The 21,272-nt window shown below is 43.6% G+C and overlaps 2 protein-coding genes across 2 annotated transcripts in view; one reads left to right on the forward strand and one right to left on the reverse strand.

The window, feature by feature from the left end:
• Positions 1-3,555: 3,555 nt before the first annotated feature.
• On the forward strand, positions 3,556-12,718 carry arxa (aristaless related homeobox a). The gene is made up of 5 exons (XM_050056276.1): positions 3,556-4,128; positions 4,416-4,980; positions 6,293-6,338; positions 8,001-8,332; positions 8,911-12,718. The coding sequence occupies exons 1-5, from the start codon at positions 3,939-3,941 to the stop codon at positions 9,176-9,178; spliced, it is 1,401 nt and encodes a 466-aa protein (XP_049912233.1). The 5' UTR covers positions 3,556-3,938; the 3' UTR covers positions 9,179-12,718.
• A 2,048-nt stretch (positions 12,719-14,766) lies between these two features.
• pola1 (polymerase (DNA directed), alpha 1) overlaps positions 14,767-21,272 on the reverse strand; it is an 83,350-nt gene continuing 76,844 nt past the window's right edge. The window contains exon 37 of the mRNA XM_050056266.1: positions 14,767-15,794. Coding sequence (XP_049912223.1) covers positions 15,658-15,794 — 137 coding nt within the window. The 3' untranslated portion in view covers positions 14,767-15,657. The remainder of the gene's footprint in view (positions 15,795-21,272) is intronic.

Genomic DNA, 21,272 nt, shown 5'->3' on the forward strand with positions numbered 1-21,272 from the left:
CACCCCTCCCAACACACACTCTCTTCCTCTCGCTGTCTCTCCTTTCCTTCTTCCCCCTGCTTGGCCTAGAGCAAGTGTCCAATTATGTCAGAGCGGGAGGATGGATAGAGGATGAGTCGTCGTCACCGAGGCCACGAGCCAGTGGTGCACGTTAGAGACCAGTATTTACACGTGTTGCATAGGGACGCACTTGTGGGATGACATAAAAGTGATTCTGGCATGTGCGCATGCATGCATGTCTCCTACAGGTGGGTGAGGTGTTTAACTTTAAATAAAATAATTCATCTCCATCATGGTGTGGGCAATATGGATGCAGAACATTATTGTTTTTAGTGTATGTGCCCTTACATTATAATAACTGGGTCTTACCTGGAAGAGAAGTTCCCTATTCCGTCCAGGAGATGGCGCCAGCTGAATGACCCGCAAGGCAAAGCGCGATCTGCTGGTCCTAAATGATGGACCTCATTAGTATCACTTCCGTGGCCTTCACTGGAGAGGACGAGACCTGCGCTGAGAGGGAGCAGAGACACCCTGCATCACTTAGGAGGAAGCTCTTAAAATGTATGTACTCATAGCTTTTAGTGCACAAACCCTCCTTCTATGTTTAAATCAAATAACCAAAGGTGCGTGACACCAGGGGAGCCACAAAGGCCCTGCGCACCAACACGCAGTGGCACAGCAGCAGCAGTATCTGAGCTTGAAACGAACAGAAAGCATGCAACCCGGTGTTTCCCCTGGATATTATCAAGTTAGGATGTTATGCAAATACAGGGGAGGCGGTGGCGAGGTGGTGCTGAAACGGAAGGCGGCCTCTCTCCGCCATCTCTTCACCTGCACGTCAAATAGACGGAAAATTGAAAATGTGAAAATTGCGCTCAGACTATTCCGTCCCCCTCTAATGTATGCGCGTAATTAGTGCATTTAAACAAAGCGCGGATGTCCTGCTGGCTGAAATGGCGGCTGACATCTCTTTTTCCACAGGGTTAATAACAGTGTGCGGATAAATGAATCAAATTGTGGCCCCCAAATTACAGAGCGACTCTAAATACCCGTCTGTATTACGCACGTCTGTTTGTGACCGCGCAGGAAAAGGCATAACATTTTTATATTGTTATTACACTCATTACATTGATTTGCGTGCAAATAAACAAGCTGGGAAGTTTGTGACACCAAAAAAAGTTGCGGATGGGTTGAATGTGACACCATCTGTTTGGTGACAGTGCATCTGCCTGTAAAAGGCCTACTTATACTAAAACGCACAGGAGAATGTTGTGTTTGCCTCACAGCATTAACAGAACAGGCTTTAATAGAAATGCATGTTGTATTCCTGCATTTTATAGTGTCAGTGTTGGTTAATATTTTGTGAGACTGTTTAAAAAATAGAAGATAAATCAAAGCGCCTGCACCTTAACTAAACAGATCAATGGCGCCCTTATTCCAGGTTCAATCACAAAAGGGTCACGACGCTGAAAAATAGATAAAAGAGAAAAAAAAAAAGAATAACTTGTGCAATTTTCTGGACATATATTTTATTGTTATTTTTCGTTTGCTGCTGATGCTGCAGCCCCGGGCAGATACATAACGGAGGGGGGAAGAAGGAGAAGAAGGGAGAGAGGGGGGAGAGAGAGAGAATGAGAGAGTAAATTGCAGCTTGCTGAAGTTTTTGGATTGAATTCTGAAAATGATCCTTTTAACAGTGATGGGCTCTGAGGCGAGGATAAGGGTCATGCCATTCACAGCGGGTTAAATAGACTTTCATTTAAAATTACATTCTCGATCCATCTCTCCCTCTCTCCCCCTCTCCTCAGCGGAGTCCCTGCGTGCTATCCCGGCTCCCCGTGCGGCGTCTCATCACCGACGCGCCACCCTCACTTTTTAAGTCAATCCACAATTCCAGCAGAGAGCAGGCGAGTGGAGAGAGGGGCACAGAGAGCAAGAAAAGAGATAGATAGATAGATAGATAGATAGATAGATAGATAGATAGATAGATAGATAGATAGATTGATTTTAACCCTATTAATGTTTGCTTTTCCTCTTTTTAACACAATATTTTTCACATGCTGCAACCTGAGACACTTTTAGGCAGATCCCACTGTTGATATTTCTATTTCTATGTGACTCCATCTCTGACATGGCTTTCACAGGTGCTCTGTGGTTGAACACAAACTCCGCGCCAGATTTTTTTTGGTGTCTAATCTTGGCACAGGGATTCAATGGTGTCTGTATGGCCTGGGAAAAAAAATGTAATTTATTGTGCAGCTATTTACAGTGATGGCTGGTGATTAAGACTACCAAAAATCATCATGAAACACAGGCCTACTCAGTTTATTCTGTTATTATAGTATATCCAATATTTTCGTTTATTATCAGCTATTTTTATCATTATATAAAAACGTTTATAATTACACTAGTCTGCAATAACAGTTAAATTATTACTAATATTATTCTTGATTATTGCATCATCATTATAAAGTAGGATAATATAAATAACATAAAATAAAAGTGTGCCCATGTTTAGGCCCCTTAAGATAGGAAATTATGAAAAGGTGTTCCTAGTTTAACTTTAAGGTACTGCTAGCAATATCAACAGTTATCTTAACATTATTTTATATAATAAGTTATGTACCTATATATTTAACAGGGACAGTGCATAGCTACTTAAATGCACCAGAGTTAGCAATAAGCTAATTTTCATCTGGTCCCTGGACAGGAAACCAGGAATAATGTCTCTGATAAAAGACACTATTGTAATAGTCTAATGCTTTAATATACTGTTCTGTTTACTGACTTATAAACAGGATATATGTGTAAATAAAATGCCTTGTTGACAGCCAGCAAGCACACTGTCAAGATCTTGACTTTGAAGCAGCTAAATGGAATTTTAGCCGTCATTAATTTTATTATTTCCTACTGTGATGCGTTCAAATGCCTTATTTAAGGAGGAAATAAAAGCCTATTGTGATCCCAAGGGTGCAGATTTTGTTTGAATATTAGAGGGATCATTTGGGGGCCTTCCAGTAGAATTTTTTAGGCATCCAAACATAATTTCCTGTATTTAAGTGATTTTCTTTTTCTGCATCAATTTATGGTGTAAATTTTTTTTTTTTTTTTCAGAATAAAAGTCCTCTGCTACTGTAATGTTTTAATTTTATTTAGGGGAGTGTGACCCCTGTGTGCCCCCTTGCAGTCTTAACCTCTGTGTGGTCTTATTTTATTTATTTTATATATAAATTGCAGAAATATATTGTAGACCGACAGTCAGTGTGCTGAAATTAATGTTACAAAACACACCTGCGCTTAGTTGCAACTGTTGCCACCTCGCCCAAAAATAGTCTTGCATTATCAGATAATTTAATTGAAGTGAATATGATTTTAGCTGACCCCTCTCACATGATAAAAAAAATAGGGTAAAAAAAAAAAATTTTTTAAGTTTATCTGCCGAGTTCGTTCCACGCAGGAAAAGCACTCCATGCCGGGTTTTGTCGCCTTTCCCTCAAATTAACTTTAATCGTAAAATATATAAAGCAGCCCCGCGCTGTCTCTCTCCCCACATACACACACACGAGCCAATCAGGCGCTCAATAACAGCCTACACGTCTGCTGAGCGAGCGCGCGGAGCGGAGAAGCGCCTGGCAGAGCGGAGCTGAGCGCGAGGAGCCAAACCGCTGCCTGTCATTAGCTGAGAGTGTGACAGAGGAGTGACAGAGCACAGAGAGGGAGGGAGGAGGAGGAGGAGGAGGAGTGAACGGTCCCGGTTCAAACACACACACCGGCCTGAGAAGAGAAGGAGGAGAAGGAGAGGAAGAAGAAGGAGAAGAAGAAGGAGAAGAAGAAGAAGAAGAGGAGAGCGCACCGGACCCCGAGAGTGTGTGAAGGAGAGTGGGAGAGAGTGGGAGACTGACAGGCGTTACCGAGACGAGACGAGCCGAAGCGTCGACATGAGCGGTCAGTTTGAGGAAGACCTCCACGACAGGGGCGAGAGGAAGAGCAGTAAATCCCCGACGCTGCTCTCCTCTTACTGCATAGACAGCATTCTGGGCCGCCGGAGCCCCTGTAAGGTCCGGCTGATAGGGGCGCAAAGTTTGACGGGTCTGCCCGGCAGAGGGGAGCTCGACAAGACGGCTGACAGTAAGTTTTATTTGAGATTAAATTTAAAAAAAAAAATAGTATTTTTTAAGTTATTTTGGAGCATTGTGAGGGATAAACATGTGCAGCTCTGTGCGCAAAGTTAATGCGTCAAGGAGAGTTGGTTTTTATGGAGCAAGCAGGTCGACATGTTTAACAGTGGATAATGTTTTTAAAATAAAATGTTTCCTTATTAAACAGCTGTTACAAAGTATGACAGGGTTGTTACAGGCCTATAAAAACTTTATTCATATGAACATTTTGCCATTTTGTCATGCCTCCCTCTCCAGGGCCAACCAAAGACCCCCTTTCTCTCGCCGCTGACATGCACCTGCCTCCCAAGCTCCGCCGCCTGTACGGCCCCGGGGGGAAGTACCTCCACGACCACGCAGAGACACTCGACAGGGAGCGGCTCCTCCTGGAGCAAGCCAGCGACAGCCTCAAGATCAGCCAGGCGCCGCAGGTGAGCATCAGCCGCAGCAAGTCCTACCGGGAGAACGCGTCGCTGAGCCGGGGAGAGGGCGACCAGAGTCCCGGGGAGGGCTCGGAGGACGGCAGCCTGGGGCTGGTGGAGCTCGGCCCGCTCAAGTTCGAGGAGGACGCGGGGAAAGAGGAGGAGGGCTGCGGGGACGCGGCGGCGCTGTCCCCGAAGGACGAGGAGAGGGAGAGCTTGAACGCCGGGGATGGGGACGTGAGGGACGGGGAGGACAGCGTGTGTCTGTCGGCGGGCAGTGACTCGGAGGAAGGGATGCTGAAAAGGAAGCAGAGAAGATACAGGACTACCTTCACCAGTTACCAGCTGGAGGAGCTGGAGAGAGCTTTCCAGAAGACACACTACCCCGACGTCTTCACCAGGTAAGACACAGTAAAACTATTTATTTAATACTCATAAAAATAAAAAAAAATGCTGTGAAATTCTAAAATTTTGTCTTCAATAAAATAATTATTGTAGAAATTTTGCACTACAGGCCTGTGCCTTTTTTAAATTTAAAACCATAAAAACTAGGCCTAAGAATTTTAATTTACATGCATATAAAACCTCTATAATTACACTAATATACTAATAATTGTCTTATAATAATTAGATTATTATTCATTTTATTTTTATCGTTATATACTCTGTGGCTACGTTTCAAATAAAATCCAAGCAACACAGAGACACAAAACATGCACCGTGTTCTCTAATAACTCCTTAATTTAATGTGATAATCAAATGCATTTAATTTTAAATAAACATATAAAAATTCCAAAAGCATCCCCAGTAATTCCACACGTGTTTAACCGGACACTGTGCGGATCACACCTCATAAAATGCCTCAACACCAAACCCGTGCCCAGCATCAGCGCACACAATGGGCCCTGCAAGTGCAAACACTGGGGACGTTTTGTCACCTGTATCCGCTCCTGTTCATGTTATTCTCAGAGGGAACAATTAACAGGTGCAGCTCAGGTTACCTGCTGGACATGATACTCAAAAAAAAACAGGGCCTCACCTCAAGCCAAAGGGCAGGTGCACACACAAACACACATTTTATGAGGGTTTTATAAATGCTTAAAAATACCTTATTAGATTTTTTTTATGTAAAGGAAAATAAGCCATTTAAATAAAAAATCTGCACAGTAACATTTTGATATTTGACACATTTTATGCTTTAAATTAGAGGCTTTCTGACACAATAACTTGCTTTTTCGATTTTTTTTTTTTTTTTTAACCATTGGGATTATTCATATTTTCCAATCGATTTACTTTAAGGCGACTCGTGGCTCTAATTCACACTGCCAGCCCATCTTGCAGCTGAAGGCAGCGTCAATTGCTTTGTGGCAGGCTAGTTTAGATGTCATTATTTCAACCATTATGTTGTTACAGTGACAGGCCTGTGCTGAGGAAAATCTAACAATCACTAGGGCCTATTTCTACCCATCCGTGACAGGGAAAATAGAATATGGCTATGGCGTCTTTTCTGCAGTCCATGCGCCAAGGGAGGAGAACAAAAAAATCAAGCCTATTTTCGGTCGCCTATTGTTGACAGTGAACAACAGGAGGGGACAAAACAGCAATTCTGCGTTGCTTTCCAAAACGGCTGGCCTGTAACCTTGAATCTTTTTTCCTTTCTTGTCTCTCTTCCTCTCTTTTTTTTCTTTTTCTTTTTCTAAATATTCTTTTCAGAGAAGAGCTCGCAATGCGCCTGGATCTCACCGAGGCCCGTGTGCAAGTAAGTGGCTCTCTTGTTTATCTTTATCTGCAAAAGAAAAAGCCTGTGACTTGTAAATCAAATAGAGGAAAAAAAAGAGAGAGAGGAGGTAAAAAAATAAATGTTTTATGTCCTCTATAAAATGTCCCCCGGTACACAGTGCTGGATAATAACCGGTGATATGCGTCACTGATTGAGGATCAGCGATTACGGGCCAATTTGAGGCGGTAATTTATTACAGTAAAAATGTGTTAAATGGCCCCAGTCGCTGCGCGGGGAAGGTCTTTCCTGTTATTGAATGTTATTACACGCGAAGGGACGTTTTAGTGGCAATTAAGCCGACGCTGGCGATTCATAAAAAGCTCACTTAGTGCAGGAGCAAACACTGTCTGTATTCCCGGGATGAGATGGTGTTTGGATTCCCATCAGAGGGGACAGAGAGGGGGCGAGATATGTGTGTGTGTGTGTGTGTGTGTGTGAGAGAGAGAGAGAGAGAGGGGAGATGTGTGCAGGAATAAGAGAGAGAGGGAGAGGAGGGAGGGGGGAGAAAGAGGGGAGGGATAATGCTATTTGATTTCCCATTATGTGATTGCAATAGACCTGCATTGATCCGATGCTTTGCACTTGGGAGCGAATGAGAGACCATTAAAGGTGTTTGCTCCCCGCTCCCCTCCCCCCCCTCCTCCTCCTCCTCCTCTCTCATCCCACTCTCTCCATCCCTCCCTCCTCTTCCTCGCCTCGCACTGAAAGCGTGGCTTGCATGTCGAAAGCCCGGGCTCATAACCAGAGAGACAGTTCAAACACGGTGGACGCTCCGGGAGGTTATGGCCGTCGGTAAAACAACAGATGTCTCTTTAGGGGCCTGTAGGTGAACAAATCACTTAACAGGCGCCATCAGGAGGTGATAAAAACTCATAAATTCCCGAGGGGCTGTGTAATGCTAAACAGCCCTCTGGGAATAATGTGTGTGTATGTGTGTGTGTGTGTGCAGGGCCTGTCGCTCAAGCCAGCTCGTTCAATCACTTTGCTCATGTTGACATTTTGCTCATTGTGAGAGCCCCGTGCTTCTGCAGAGCAAACTGGGCAACAGTGGATGCGTGGGAAAGTTAAATACTCTCTTGGATGGAAGTCACTTGTTCTGCGTCTCTTAAGAATTTAATTTAAAGCGCATTAATTGTTATTGGAGCCAGTTCAGCGGTAATTTTCTGGATCTTTTGTTAACACCGCTCTTAATTATCTCCCCCCTCCACCAGCACCAGCACTCTGCAGCCCAGTCTGCAGGGACAGGGGGGTTTAATTAGACAGAAATCAGATTTAAGGGACCGTGAGCGGCAGGGTTTACCTTGCATGTAATTACCCTTGACTTTCCGCCTATTGGCCACCACCTGAACTAGACAACTATTAGACTACACTGACACAACATTCAATAGAGTTTAGTCATGTTAATTACAACGAAGCATTGCTGTGAGAAGCAGGGCAGGGAGTTATAGTTTTCATTATTTATAGCATGGGAGAGCTGCATAAGCAAACAGCTATATTGGCATTTGTGACTTGTTTCCAACTGAGCACCCACTCCTTCATTTAGAGAGGAGGAAAGGCAAAAACACACCTGAACTTGTAGAATCTGCTATCCTCCCTCTAACTGCTCATATTAATGTGTCATCACCTCTGTGTGCCCCTCAGGTGTGGTTTCAGAACCGCAGAGCCAAGTGGAGGAAGCGTGAGAAGGCCGGGGTGCAGGCCCACCCGTCAGGCCTGCCGTTCCCAGGCCCCCTGGCAGCGGGCCACCCTCTCAGCCACTACCTGGAGGGAGGGCCCTTCCCTCCCCACCACCACCCTGCCCTGGAGTCGGCGTGGACGGCTGCTGCAGCTGCGGCCGCCGCGTTCCCCGGCCTGGCCCCACCGCCGCACAACGGCTCCGCTCCGCCCCTGGCGACCCCGCTCGGCCTGGGCACCTTTCTGGGCACAGCTGCCATGTTTCGCCACCCTGCCTTCATTGGACCCACTTTTGGCAGGTAGGCTGAACCCATGCACAGAGCTCCCTTGGACCTGCTATCTCTTCTTTACACTCATGTACACCTGAAACTGTGTGCCATGTTCATTCACATGTATGGAGAAATGAACAGCAGACACCAGGCTCATAATAACCCCAACACATCATGTGACTCTAATGACTGATGGTCGCTGTGGTCGTCAGTCACACCGCACTACTGTTTATCTCACGGTGACTGATTATAAATATGTTATACTGTTAACCATTCACAGTGGTGTGTAATCACTCTGTCAAACGTCTTAATGAATTAACCAAACGTGTGATCCTGCCAGACAAGCTGTGAGGAGGTGTGACACGCCGCACACTCCATATGCCACAATTAGCCTCTCATTTGCTCCCGTCCTCTCTGCTATAGAGAATTATTAACATTGTTCTCGCCACGTTATCCTTTACATTAAAGAAGTCAGCTTGAATAGATGATGTAAATCTATTTAGAAATGGAGAGGAAGTAAAATACATCAGAGGGACAGTGAAAATCAAAATGCTATTTAAACTTTAAACACGTTCAGCATCCATAAATGTAAATCTGTCTTCCTACAGGCTCTTCTCCAGTATGGGTCCCCTGTCCAGTGCTTCCACCGCTGCAGCCCTCCTCCGTCAGCCCGCCCCCCCTGTAGAGAACCCCTCCCACGCGGGCCCCGTCCTCCCCGACCCTTCCTCCTCCTCGTCCTCCCCCTCTTCCGCGGCCGCAGCGGACCGCAGGGCCTCCAGTATCGCCGCGTTGCGCCTCAAGGCCAAGGAACACTCGGCTCAGCTCACCCAGCTTAACATCCTGCCCGCCGGAGCCGCAGGGAAGGAGGTGTGCTGAACACTCAACACCAGCTCTAGGCCTCCCTGTCCCGGGCTTACGTCCCATTCCATCACACACACCCCCACCCACGTCCCCCCTCTCCAAAAACCCATTCATACCTCTGGAGGCTGATGTCCTGACGTCCCCTTGTTCAACCACCCCTGTTACCTCATGTTTCCCCAACAAAATAGCACGACCAAATTCAAAAGAGCACAGGCTAAAAGACAGAGTGTGTGTGTGTGTGTGTGTGTCTGGTGATGACAGCTATCGTAATTTTGTTTTACACTCCATACACACACCTCTCTGAATGACACCTCAGTAACTTGAAGAACAATTACAATATTTTATGACACAGCTAAAAAGATTTTCCTAATATTACTTCACACTACATATAATCCACATCTTTTTTTGATGGTGTGCCGCATGAATTTAAAAAAGTATACTTTCCTAAAGCACAAATTTGGAGTACTTGTACTTTAGTATTTCCATGTGATGCTACGTTATACTTTACATTTAATTTATTCTACACCTCATTTATTTAGCAATAATTAGCTACTTTAAAAATTAGGATTTTACACACTAAACACATGAATTTATAAAATATTAAGCACTGTAACTGCTGCCCAAAAATACACCTACAACTACTTACACATTAAAGCATCAGCTATAATAATTCAGTAATGTAAAATACAGCTGTATCGCTCACAGGGGCCATTTTTCTGCGCTCTTAAAGTACATTTTGCTCAATTTCTTTTGTACTTTTACTCAAGTAACAGGACTTAACTTGTGAGAGGGTGTATGTTTTGCCCAAGGAAATGATCTGTCATCGCACACACACACACACACGCACACACACACACACACACACACAGAAAGAGCTGAAGAACCACAGGGGAACCCAGACTTGTAGAAAGGATTCCTGTGCTACTTCAAATGTGGATAACTCGAGTGCTCGACATTAACACTGCTTAATCTGTATGCATTGATGTGGGCTGAGCCGGTCTGCGTCTATAATAAAGGCGAGTTGGAGGAGGTCCCCCCGCACCCCACCCACCTACACCCCCCCAGAACCAAAGGAAAACTGTCCATAGACCTTCCATAGCCTTCTCTACAAGCCTGACTCCTCTCCGCTGCTCGCCTGTCCACCAGTCACACTCAGCAGCACCACTGTGCATAAATACCTTTTAAATCTCTGACTCAAACCAGAGTTATTCGAGGTCGTTTCCCAGCATCAGATTTCTGTAAATTTGCTGCAATTTGAGATTTTTTTTTTCTCTCCCCCCACCTCAACCCCTCTCTTTGATTATCACAGCAGTGGCACTTTCCGCTGAGTCTGACTCCAGGACACGCGAGCAAAAGTTGAGACCTGACAAACTGTACATATTGTGTAAAAAAAAAAAAAGGGGGGAGAAAAAAAGTACCACAAAAAAGGATGATTTTCAAAACAAGGTCGTGTATATTTCAGGAGACCGTGTTTTGATAATTTGCACTCCGTGTAGTGTTTAATGAATGTCGCCCTGTGTAGAATTTCACCTGTGTTTATGAATTATTAGGATTTTTAGATCATTATTTATGTCAAAACTTTTCCCCCCCGAGGAACCGAGTGAAGGAGATTTTGTTTTCTTATTAAGTGATTGTAAGTTTCCTGGTTTAATAATTGCTAATTTGAATAAATTACACTGGTAAAATGAGTTATCTTTTATTATTTCAAATTCCTTTAGAGCTGACATAGGCCTAAACCAGGAAAAAAATAAACAATGTGAAATAGAATATTATAGAACTATTAATAAAAGGTGTTATGAAGAAAATGTGTTTGCTGTCTTACATTGAAGAATAATTCTGCAGAATGTAAATTCTTACATAAATAAGTGTTTTTAATACTATAAATAATTGTAATATTAACTGAATAGTGCACTGGAATGTAAAATAAATGCATCAGACTGCAGTAGCAAGTTGTCTGGTGGTAAAAAAGCCTGCTGGGAAGGATGAAAACATTCCCCAAAGAGGAATTTATCGCTGCAGAGAGCAGAGATGGAGGCGTACTGCTCCACCTGAATAAGAGAAAATGCGTTAGGTGTATAATCCAGCGCGCTGCGTGCGTCTATCCTCTTCAGCCGAGTTGACAAAATACTGACCATATATTCATGAGCTTAATCCCCAACATGTGAAACGCGCGACAAAGGCGAGGGGTTTTCAATTAGATCGCCCACTTTATGTGGGGGGGCCCGTCACAAAACTTCCTTTAAACCCCTTTAAAGGCGCTAAATTGGTCTTAACATCTGTAATGCCGTGTCGATGGAAGCGGGTCCCTTTTGTCATTAATGAAGTAACAAACCACTTCATCAAACGGCTTTCACACACACACCTCGTAGAGTTAATTCCCCCAAATCCACCCCCTCCACCGTGCATTGGATCCCACAACTATTGCAGCACCATTACAGCAATCAATGGTTATTCTCCTCCGTTTGACCCATCCATGGTGCCCGAGCACACCGCGTGAAATTGCGGATTAATGTAGTCCCTCTTTTTATTGTGTGCATCTGTGAAAACCCTCTTCTTATTCCTTCCTTCAGGTCTTGCAGGTCCTACACCTGTTAATCACCCAATTTAGTCCAAACAAGCAGGAATTAGACGCGATAAGAGACCGATGGAAGAATATTCCTGCGCATTTACGCGCACAAAGTCACGCAGCTGCTCCTTGGTGCATAATGCAAAAAAAAAAAAAAAGCAGGGGAAAAAAGAGAAAAGATAAAAACCAATTTTCTCCTGTGCGCCCAAACCATCTACGATGTGTGAGCTCCATGTTTTTTAAAATTCCCATTCTTTTGCTCAAGCCCAGTGGAGCGTGTGTGTTTTTTCCCCCTCTGTATGGCCCTATAGGGTTTTGATGAGATTGTCCGGGGGAGTTTTAATCTTATTGTGAATATAACTAATGAATGGCAAACCAATTTGTCCCTAATATCTGGGGAATGCCGGGAGGCGGATGACCTGCTGGGAGCGAGGCTTAAACTTTCTTTGCAGCGCAAAAAGGCGAGAAAATTGAAATGCTGTCGCAGGGCAGTGGCTCTGGATTTATAAAGTCACACTTGTTGGATGTGTGCTCTTTCATTCAAAGACAGGCCTGCACTTGGGATTAGACCACGAGGCTTCTTATTGCATGAATGATCATGATAATGAATGTTGATATATTAAAAAAAGAGGTGAATACAGTCCAATCATGCGGTGTTTTCTTGCAAATTGCCTGCACAGATGAAGAAGGAAATCTACATGATTTGGTGGATTGTGTCAACGCGCTGGGCCTTAATGCTGCCCCCGCCTCTCCCAGGTTAATCCAGGTGTCCAGAAAAGTGCAAGTCGTGCCTATTTTCATCACCGCCCCGCTCCTTTCTCCTTCCCCCAGCTGTTGGACTTGATTTGGCCCGTGATTTGGATTCTCCCGGGCCTCGTTTCTCCCACCACGACCCTGCCTGAGAGAATAGGCCCAATCACTCCACAGCCTCAGCCGGATCAGTCCTCACTCAGTCCCCGGGAGAGGAGCTCTAAAAGGCGCTTTGATGAACAGCACCCCCCCTCATCCCCTCCTCTCCATCATCCCCTCCTCCTCCTCCTCCTCCTCCCCAGGCGGAGAACCGGCCCCGATGAAAGACCTGAATAGCAGGGCCATGGCACTCCGCTCCCCTCTCGGATCGCCCCTTAATTCCCCGTCTCTCTTGCTCTCATCCAATTAGCTCAGTGTATTAAGCGGTTTATCGTCTCATAACCGCCCTTTCAGCTCCAACAAGGGAGACACTTTGCAATAGGACCAGCTCTCCTTTTGACACCCTCTCTGCTGCTTGTATGTTCCACCGCGCTATGAATAACAGGGACAGAATAGGGGACTAATTCCCTCATCAAAGCCTACCTTGTACATCGCTGGTCAAAACGACAAGCAATAAAGCTTAACGCCACAATACAAAGAGACTTGTTCGACCTTATTAGCTTAGCTGGGTCGAATTAATGCAGGGGGACTCAATTTGGTTGACTACAAAACGGGGGCCCTCAGCCTGGCAGTGGGAATGGCAGGTCCTGTGCACATCTACTGGGAGCTGATTAAACCCAGCAACTGTGGGAGAAGTGCCGGAGCTGATATGATTTAATAAATATGTAAAGTTATGAGCAATAGGCTGCAAATGCACTGAGACACTTTTCTCTCACACACAGCATGTTCTATCCATTGCATAGTGAATCATGGTTTAAGTGTTCAGCCCACTTAAGGTTGCCTTCACAAGTCACAGTGGTTTGAAGTGATTTGTGAGGCGTGCAGTGTTTATGGAAATGCACGCGGCAGGATGGAGTAAAAAATCCCTCCACTGTATTAACACAAAGGAGAATTCTTGGATGGAAATGGTGAAACACTTAATGTAGCAAGTTACAGGCTGAGCGTTAACTACAGCAGAGGAAACACAGTATTTAGGGAGAGGAAAGTGATATGACAGTATGTATGCATCAGCCTGAGAATATCAACTCCTGTTAATAATGTTGGCATAATATACAGACACACAGGTATTCAGGTCACTGGATTAGCCAACAGCAAACACTCCTGAGTTATTTTATTCATAAACACCTCTCAATTGATTTCCCACAGAATGAACTATATCATAACACCGCGTTAGAAAATTACAAACACCATAATAGATGTTTTTATCTCAATCGTTCACTCCTATTTAGAAATCAACACTTGTTTGTTCTCCTGAAATCAAGTCAAACTCACAAAGTCCCCATCTGTATATTTAAACAGTACAGCTTCATCTTCCAATACTTACAGTACATAGGACTTCTCTGCCTGTGTGTGTGGCGCTCGTCCACAAACCACTCGCTCCTTCTGAAAAATGAAAATACATAGTTATGTGTTAAAAAAAAAGGGCAATTAATTTCATATACTGGCTGGGCACTGTAGTTTTTAACAAATGCTACTCACAGAGGAGGAAACCGTGCATTTGGTGGGGACTATTTACAGCTGCGGAGTAACACACACTTCTAATTCTAGTGAGAATCTAGGCTCATAGATATGAAGACGCACGCCAGCCAGTGCAAATGTGTGGCTCATTGGTGTGTCTTTAATAGTTTTGGGACAATAATGGAGGCCTGTGGAACAGAGGAATATCATATAAATAATAAAACAGCTTGTAAGTTCAGAAAATTACATCACTTTATTGTAATGCAGCCTTTAAAACTAAAAAAAGACGACACTTAAGGTACTTTGATATCCAAAATCTAAGCAGCTATCTCGTCTCACATCATAATTTTGATATAATATCAATAAACTTACCAGCCTTAGCACAGGTATCGCTTCATTGATGGTTTTGCTCTTTTCGTAGGACTTGTTAGGATTAATAAAAATACAGAATATCGTCTGACTTTCACTTTAAATATGGCGTCAAATACAGTGAAGGAATGCTCGATTTACGCAGCCAGATTATTTACATTTTCTCTAGTGTTTTTAATATTAACTTCACTTTTGTAGTGTTACAGAGCGCACTGGTTAACAGAAGATACATTAAGACACTACAACATCCATCCACTCATCTCCATCACCCCCCCCACACTGTAATAACACAAGATTAACATCTTATCCATTTAGGTTTTTATTGAAGATTCAGTATCAAAATTGTTCTCATCAATATCAAAATACCCAACACGACATATTCTGGTCATTACAAAAATCGTTACATACACCCACCTGAGCGACACAAGTGGGACACACACAGAAAATCACAGGCATTAAAACACAATCTGCACAGAGGGAAGAGGGGAAGGAGTGAAAGGGATGAAATGGCTTCAGTTAAACAGAGGCAGTGGAGGAGAAGGAGATCAGATGTTCGATACGGAGACAAAAGAGTGAGGGAGCAGCGCGTGTGGCCTCCCTCACCCCGTCACTCCCTGCATCCTCCTTACTCCTTTCTTTTATCCTCTGATCTGACACACACACATACAGAGAGGCACACACACACACTAGGGATGAATGGTGGTAATCAGAACAAGTGTCCGATCGCTGCAGGCATCCAGTGGTCTTAGTGGCCGGGGTCACTATCATTGGCTAATTAGCCGCTTTTTGAGGATACTGGCTGATCTGAGGATATGTCATTTTCACACACACACACTCACATACACATCTGGGCACAGCTAGCGCACCCCCCCAGCACACACACAATAGACTGTCATTTAGGTATGATTGCTAGTCCCCTTTAGGATACAGAGTCAGGGTGATGGGGTCAAGTCATGAGCGTCTAAGTGAAGGAACTGACAAAAAGGTGAGATTAGGTTTGAAGTTAAATAACAAGCCCATTAGAGCCGGGGAACATTGTACAGGGGTGAGGAGGTCAAAGCCTAAAATCGCCATCCCTGCTTTACATTTGGAAACCAAAAACCGATGTAGTTGAATGTGCAAATGTCCAGCTTTGAGTCAGATGTCGGAGCTTCTCGGCAGGTGTTGTCTTTACGGACGTGTGTGTGTTGTTTTACTTGAGGGAGGAGAAGGCCTGGAAGAGTTTGGCCAGGTTGATCTCCGAGTAGCCACTGGTGGCCAAGGCTTTGTCCGGCACTTCCTTCAGCCTCCGATACACTTCTTTTTCTTTGTACCAATGCTTTTGATGATCTGGAGGTGAGGGAAGAAAGAGAAGAAAGAAGAGTTATTGGCAGAGCTCAATGGAAGATCATTTGGTTCCTCAACTGCATCAAAGTCAATACCACAGGCGACCAGGACGTGTGCATTTCAAACTGGTGAATGATTCACTCTTGGATGACTCTCACCCCCCTCTATCCCTGTGATTAGGTTCTGCAGAGTCCTACTGGAAGAGGAGCAGAGTGCACGCCGGCTTTGTCTCGTCACTAATAAACACCGAGGAGCGTTTCACCCTTAACTGGAGAGCTAACAGATCCAATGCTATCTACCAGTAATGCTATCACTTTGAGGGGCATCACAGAATTGGACAGATGGGTCGATGGCAGCGTGTGCACACACACAGGATCATGGGATCGATAGAGATGCCCAATGAGAGCATGAAGTCAATATCTTGTCCCTGTTATCCCTTCGGGTGGGCCATAATAAGGCCAGAGAGAAGACTGAGAGCTGCTATCCTGACCAAAACCAAATCTTTACAATATTATACTGAGCGTCAAGTGTAGATGAAGTATCATGAAACCAAGTAATAACACACTATCACACCAAAGAGTGCAGCGAGATACATCGGGAATAATAGTGTGTTGACTGGAGAGGTCACTGGTGAAGAAGCAGGAAGATGGAAATGGGATAAAGTTTGGTTTAGTCTGAGCATGATCTGATTTTACAGTATTAGTCTGGTTTCTTTCATATTTAATATGAATTAAGTTTTTCTACATGTTCATTTTATTTAAAACATTTTGGTCCTCAGATCCTCATCTGGCAAAAACAGGGCTCATACACATTTTAACCAATACATTTCCATAACTTTTCATGACTTTTCCATGTATTTGAAATAAGATTTGTGTATAACGTAACATAAAAAATAAAAATCCATGTCAAGCTGGCCCATGTCTCCACATGACTTGTAGGACTAACATTAGCAGGCATTAACCACCTTTAGCACCCACAGTACTGCAGGTAGAGCTTGTCCTTTGATGGTGGATAAGAGGGAAGCACTTCAGCTGGTATGCTGGTCACCGGGGTAAAAACACAGGTGATGGGGATTGATTCATAAGGCAGCAGCAGCCTGTTGCCCAACATTAGCTCCTTTAGCATGGCTAGCTAGTGCTCCCTCTCCCATGTTTGAAATATCAAGATCAATACCATGATCACGATTAACTTTATTGTCCCACAGAGTGGAGAATTTGTCTTTGGCCCTACACCCATGCTGAAACCATGGATATACAACATGCAGCATAGTACATAGACAAATCAACATTATACCCAGCGTAGCATCATATGCTAAAAATACCTCTACCAAAATGCAAATCGGCAAACAGTCATAACCCAGTGCCAGTCCTGGCTTTATCTGCCATTATTTAAAAGTTTTATAGACAGATATATGAATGAATTTTGAATCTGTTCAGCCAACATTTCAACATTAAACTACACAATTTACATTTTGTATGTCCTGGGTCCTGGTCTTTCACATGCCATGCCTTATATGTGTCCAAGTGAAGTCAGACATTAATACATTTGCATTTTCCTGGCTTTACGTGAACTTATATCTCGATAAAATAGAGGCTGCAACTGAGGTCGGAATCTGACGTTATCCAGGAAGAGAACATAACATCAAGTGACTTAATGATCTCCCGAACATTAACACCGTATATACAGTACATTTATTCTATTATACAGGTATTTGGGAAGGGCATTTCCAAGACTTTTCCAAAACTTATCTAGGCATAGAAAATGCCATTTTCAATTTCCATTACTTTTCAAGTTTTTTTTTCAAGACCCTATAAAAATCTGCATAAAGTACCAGTACTGTATACTGAATATGTGCAACACAGCCCAGGAAAAACAGATCCAATCAGAGGTCGCCAACACAGTCTGCAGAATTCTTTGGTCCACTCATAGTCCCTGTAAGATTTTTTTTAAGTGTAAAAACTTTGTCGAACTGCAAATGCATTTAAAAAACAAAAGCTAAAATAACTAGTTACCACAAAAAATGACCAATGAGTACCAAAGTACCTCAAACAGGACTGCAACTAGAGCTGAAACAGTCAGTTGATTAATCAATTTGTCAATCAACAGAACATTAATCTAATCGGTAAATATATTGATAAACAATCATTTTTGAAGCAAAAATGTCAAAAGTTAACTGGTTATTGCTTCTGAAATGTGAATATTTGCCGGGTTTTTTTGTCTGTATTCAAGTAAAGAAAATATTTTTGGCTTTTCGGACTGTCAGCCGCACTAAACTGGCAATCTGAAGACAACACTTTGTTGATAGAAAATTAGGAGAGGCGTTTTTCAATATTTTCTGGCACTTTATAAACCAAATATTTAATTGATTGAGAAAAATAATAATTGATTGAGAAAATAACATTTAATTGATTGAGAAAATGTATAAATAATACAGTAAGGTTGGGCGATGTGACAGTATATATACCATGCGCCAGTAGAAATGTGTTCACCAGTGGAAATTTGGCAATACCGTTCCTATGGCGGGGAGGTATTCACAGCAGACTATGTCGCAAATCAGGGCTGGATTTTTGCGTGATCTCTTGATTCCCCCATGATTTCATGAATCCAGCTGCCTCGCAAGGTAACATTATTTGGGCTGACATGGAGATGGAGAGTGAATTTGTACACACAGAAACCCGTAACACTTGAATCTGTTGTCCTCGGGAACCTTAAAGCTTTCATTCTGAAAGAATTTTATTTTTGTTTTGAGTGTTTTGTTATAATTTACGTGTTGTCTCACGTGAGGATGTTGTGTGAAGTTCCAAATAAAAAACAAAATAATCAAATGTGATGAAGTACAGTATGATTATTTACAGTTTAATTTAATTTACAGAGCAATTACTGTTTACTGTACTATTTCCCTGATATAAAATTACATAGAACCTGAAAGAAGATTTTGAACATATCACCCCCCAAAGCTACATCACTACTTGATGTATCTAAATTGTTTTGTCTGACACACTGTACAAAAGTAAGAAAAAGTCAAATATTCAAATGACAACAATATAAAAAAGAAAATCCTCACATTAGAGAGGCTGGAACTAGTGAATGTTTAGTAACTTTGCTTAATAAATGACAAACTGATTGATACTGATTAATCAACTGTCACAGTCGTTGTTCATCAACAAATAATCAACAATTTTTTCAGCTGTAGTTCAAATCCTGAACATAAATGATAAGAGTTAAAGTGTTTTACTAAAAGCAAACAAATTAAAAACTTGTTTAACATAATAAAACGCTGGTTATTTATCTAGATCACATGCTGTATACACACACACACACACACACACACACACACACACACAGTGACACACACACAGACTGTCCATATGGCCAGTTGTCATGTCCTCGCCATCTCCACAGCCCTATCTCCTGTCTCGTCCTTCCTGCCCGCTGCATTAGTGGCTGCTGGATAAATACCAGCCCACTGACTGCCCAAGGGAACAAAGGTTAGATACACAGAGATCAACAGCGAGGCACACACACACACACACACACTGAGAGAACATGCGCACAGACGATTGATGGTAGTTAAACACTTAAAAAGCACACTAACTCACAGTCATGGCGACTCAAAAACATCCATGTGACAAACAGTAATCACACATACACATCGAGGATGGTGTGGTTGACTTAAACGCCAGCGGCAACTATTACCAGATAATCCTCATGTTAGCAAGGACATGGATGGAGGGAGAAAAAGGGGAGAGGAGAGGCAGGGAGAGACAAACTAGTCTATTTATCTGGGGAATAGAAGGGGGGGTGATGATGCATGATCAAGCGAAAGCAATCATGTCATCATTTCTGAAAGGTAGGAGAAAATAATTCTCCCCCTCCTCTCCTCTTTCCCCTTCCTCACTCCTTTCTCTTTTCCACCTCAATCACTGTGTGGCGAACAGATAAAAGAATGATTTAAGAGTCACGGAGAGGAAAAGAAAGAGGGAGAGACCTTGCTGCAAGTCGGAGCACAGTGGGGAGTGTAGTTCAAATAAATAGCCTCCCTTAAAGAGCGAGCGTGAGGCGGAAGGAGAGAAGAGAGGGGAGACGGCGTCGCTGGGAAGGCCGAGACGTGGAGGAAAAAGGAGCAGAGTGGAAATAACGAGAGAGAGAGGGAGAGAGAGATGACGACTGGAGTGAAAGATGGAAAATGACGCATGGATAGAAAGCATACCGTCGACACAAATGCAGCTTCAGATCCCCCAAAAACTTTGCCTAATTGATTGCATTAGACATCATCTCTCTCATCCTCACACACACACTCACACTCGTACGGACACACACACTCATGCGCGCGCACGCACGCACAGTGAGTGTATCAGGGGTTATCTTTGCTCTAACTAGGTGTTGTCACACACTCGCGCATACTCTGGCGGTGCTGGGCACGAGTAGATCGGGGCTCTGCACGCTCTAACTAGGTGTAAATACAATAACAAGCCTGTAATTAAGTGAGCATGATGAAGTTAATGGAGATCGGCCATTCCGTCGGCCGCCTCCATGAATATTCCATTAGGCTGGTGGCGACGGGCAGCTGGAATAGCAGTTAATTTAATCACCACTCGGAGCACAGGGAAACTTCTTTGTGTGAGTGTAATTGCACAGAATGAATAATTGATTTGACAATCGCACCCGCGGATTTTGCCACCCCGCTTTGTATCGCCGGAGAAAGGGAGGGGAGAGTGGAAGATGAAGAGCGAGAGAGAGGGAAGAAAATGGAGAGGGGAGAGGAGGAAAAGAGGAGGAGAAGACAGAGCGAGAGGGAGAGGAGTGGGAGGGTAGAAGAGGACCGAATGCAGAGTGCTGAGAGGTGGCGGGGAAGCTGTCGGTAAATGGATCATTAGAAAAGCGCAGCTCAAGGACAATTTATATTTTATCAATGCGGCAAAATTACATTATTGCTCACACACGCAATCATACTGCCCACACTCAAGATTGAGACCTGGAGGGGAGGGGTGATGGAGGGAAGAGAAAGGCAACAGATAGACAGAGAGGGAGGGAGGGGAGGAGGGAAAAGAGAGAGCAGAAGAAGAGAGAAGAAAAGTGACATGAAATGATTTGAAAGTCATTGATACGGGATGTTCCCAGCTAAGGAACGGACAGCATGTTTTTTTCATCGTGTGTGTGCCTCTGTGTGTGTGTGTATAATCTATTAGAGATCTCCTGCAGNATAGAGCTGCTTCCTGGCTCACACACACACACACACACACACACACACACACACACACACACACACACACACACACACACACACACACACACACAGTATAGCGCTGCAGTGCGCACACACATTCAAGCTGATCAAATTACATTCAGCGCTGACTCGGAGATCCTTTATGTCAAGCTATTTTAATTGAATACGCTTTATTGTGTATGTTCAGTACACATGTAAACATACATATTCTGACTTTTCTGAATGGCTGGACAAACCATAAACACCCAGATATG

The sequence above is a fragment of the Epinephelus moara genome, chromosome 11 (assembly GCF_006386435.1).
Source record: "Epinephelus moara isolate mb chromosome 11, YSFRI_EMoa_1.0, whole genome shotgun sequence".
Taxonomy (NCBI): domain Eukaryota; kingdom Metazoa; phylum Chordata; class Actinopteri; order Perciformes; family Serranidae; genus Epinephelus; species Epinephelus moara.

Coding starts and splice junctions, on each gene's coding strand:
- arxa (XM_050056276.1), top strand. CDS start 3,939: ATGAGCGGTCAGTTTGAGGAAGACCTCCACGACAGGGGCGAGAGGAAG. Junction 4,129..4,415: donor GCTCGACAAGACGGCTGACA/GTAAGTTTTATT, acceptor CTCCCTCTCCAG/GGCCAACCAAAGACCCCCTT. Junction 4,981..6,292: donor TACCCCGACGTCTTCACCAG/GTAAGACACAGT, acceptor TATTCTTTTCAG/AGAAGAGCTCGCAATGCGCC.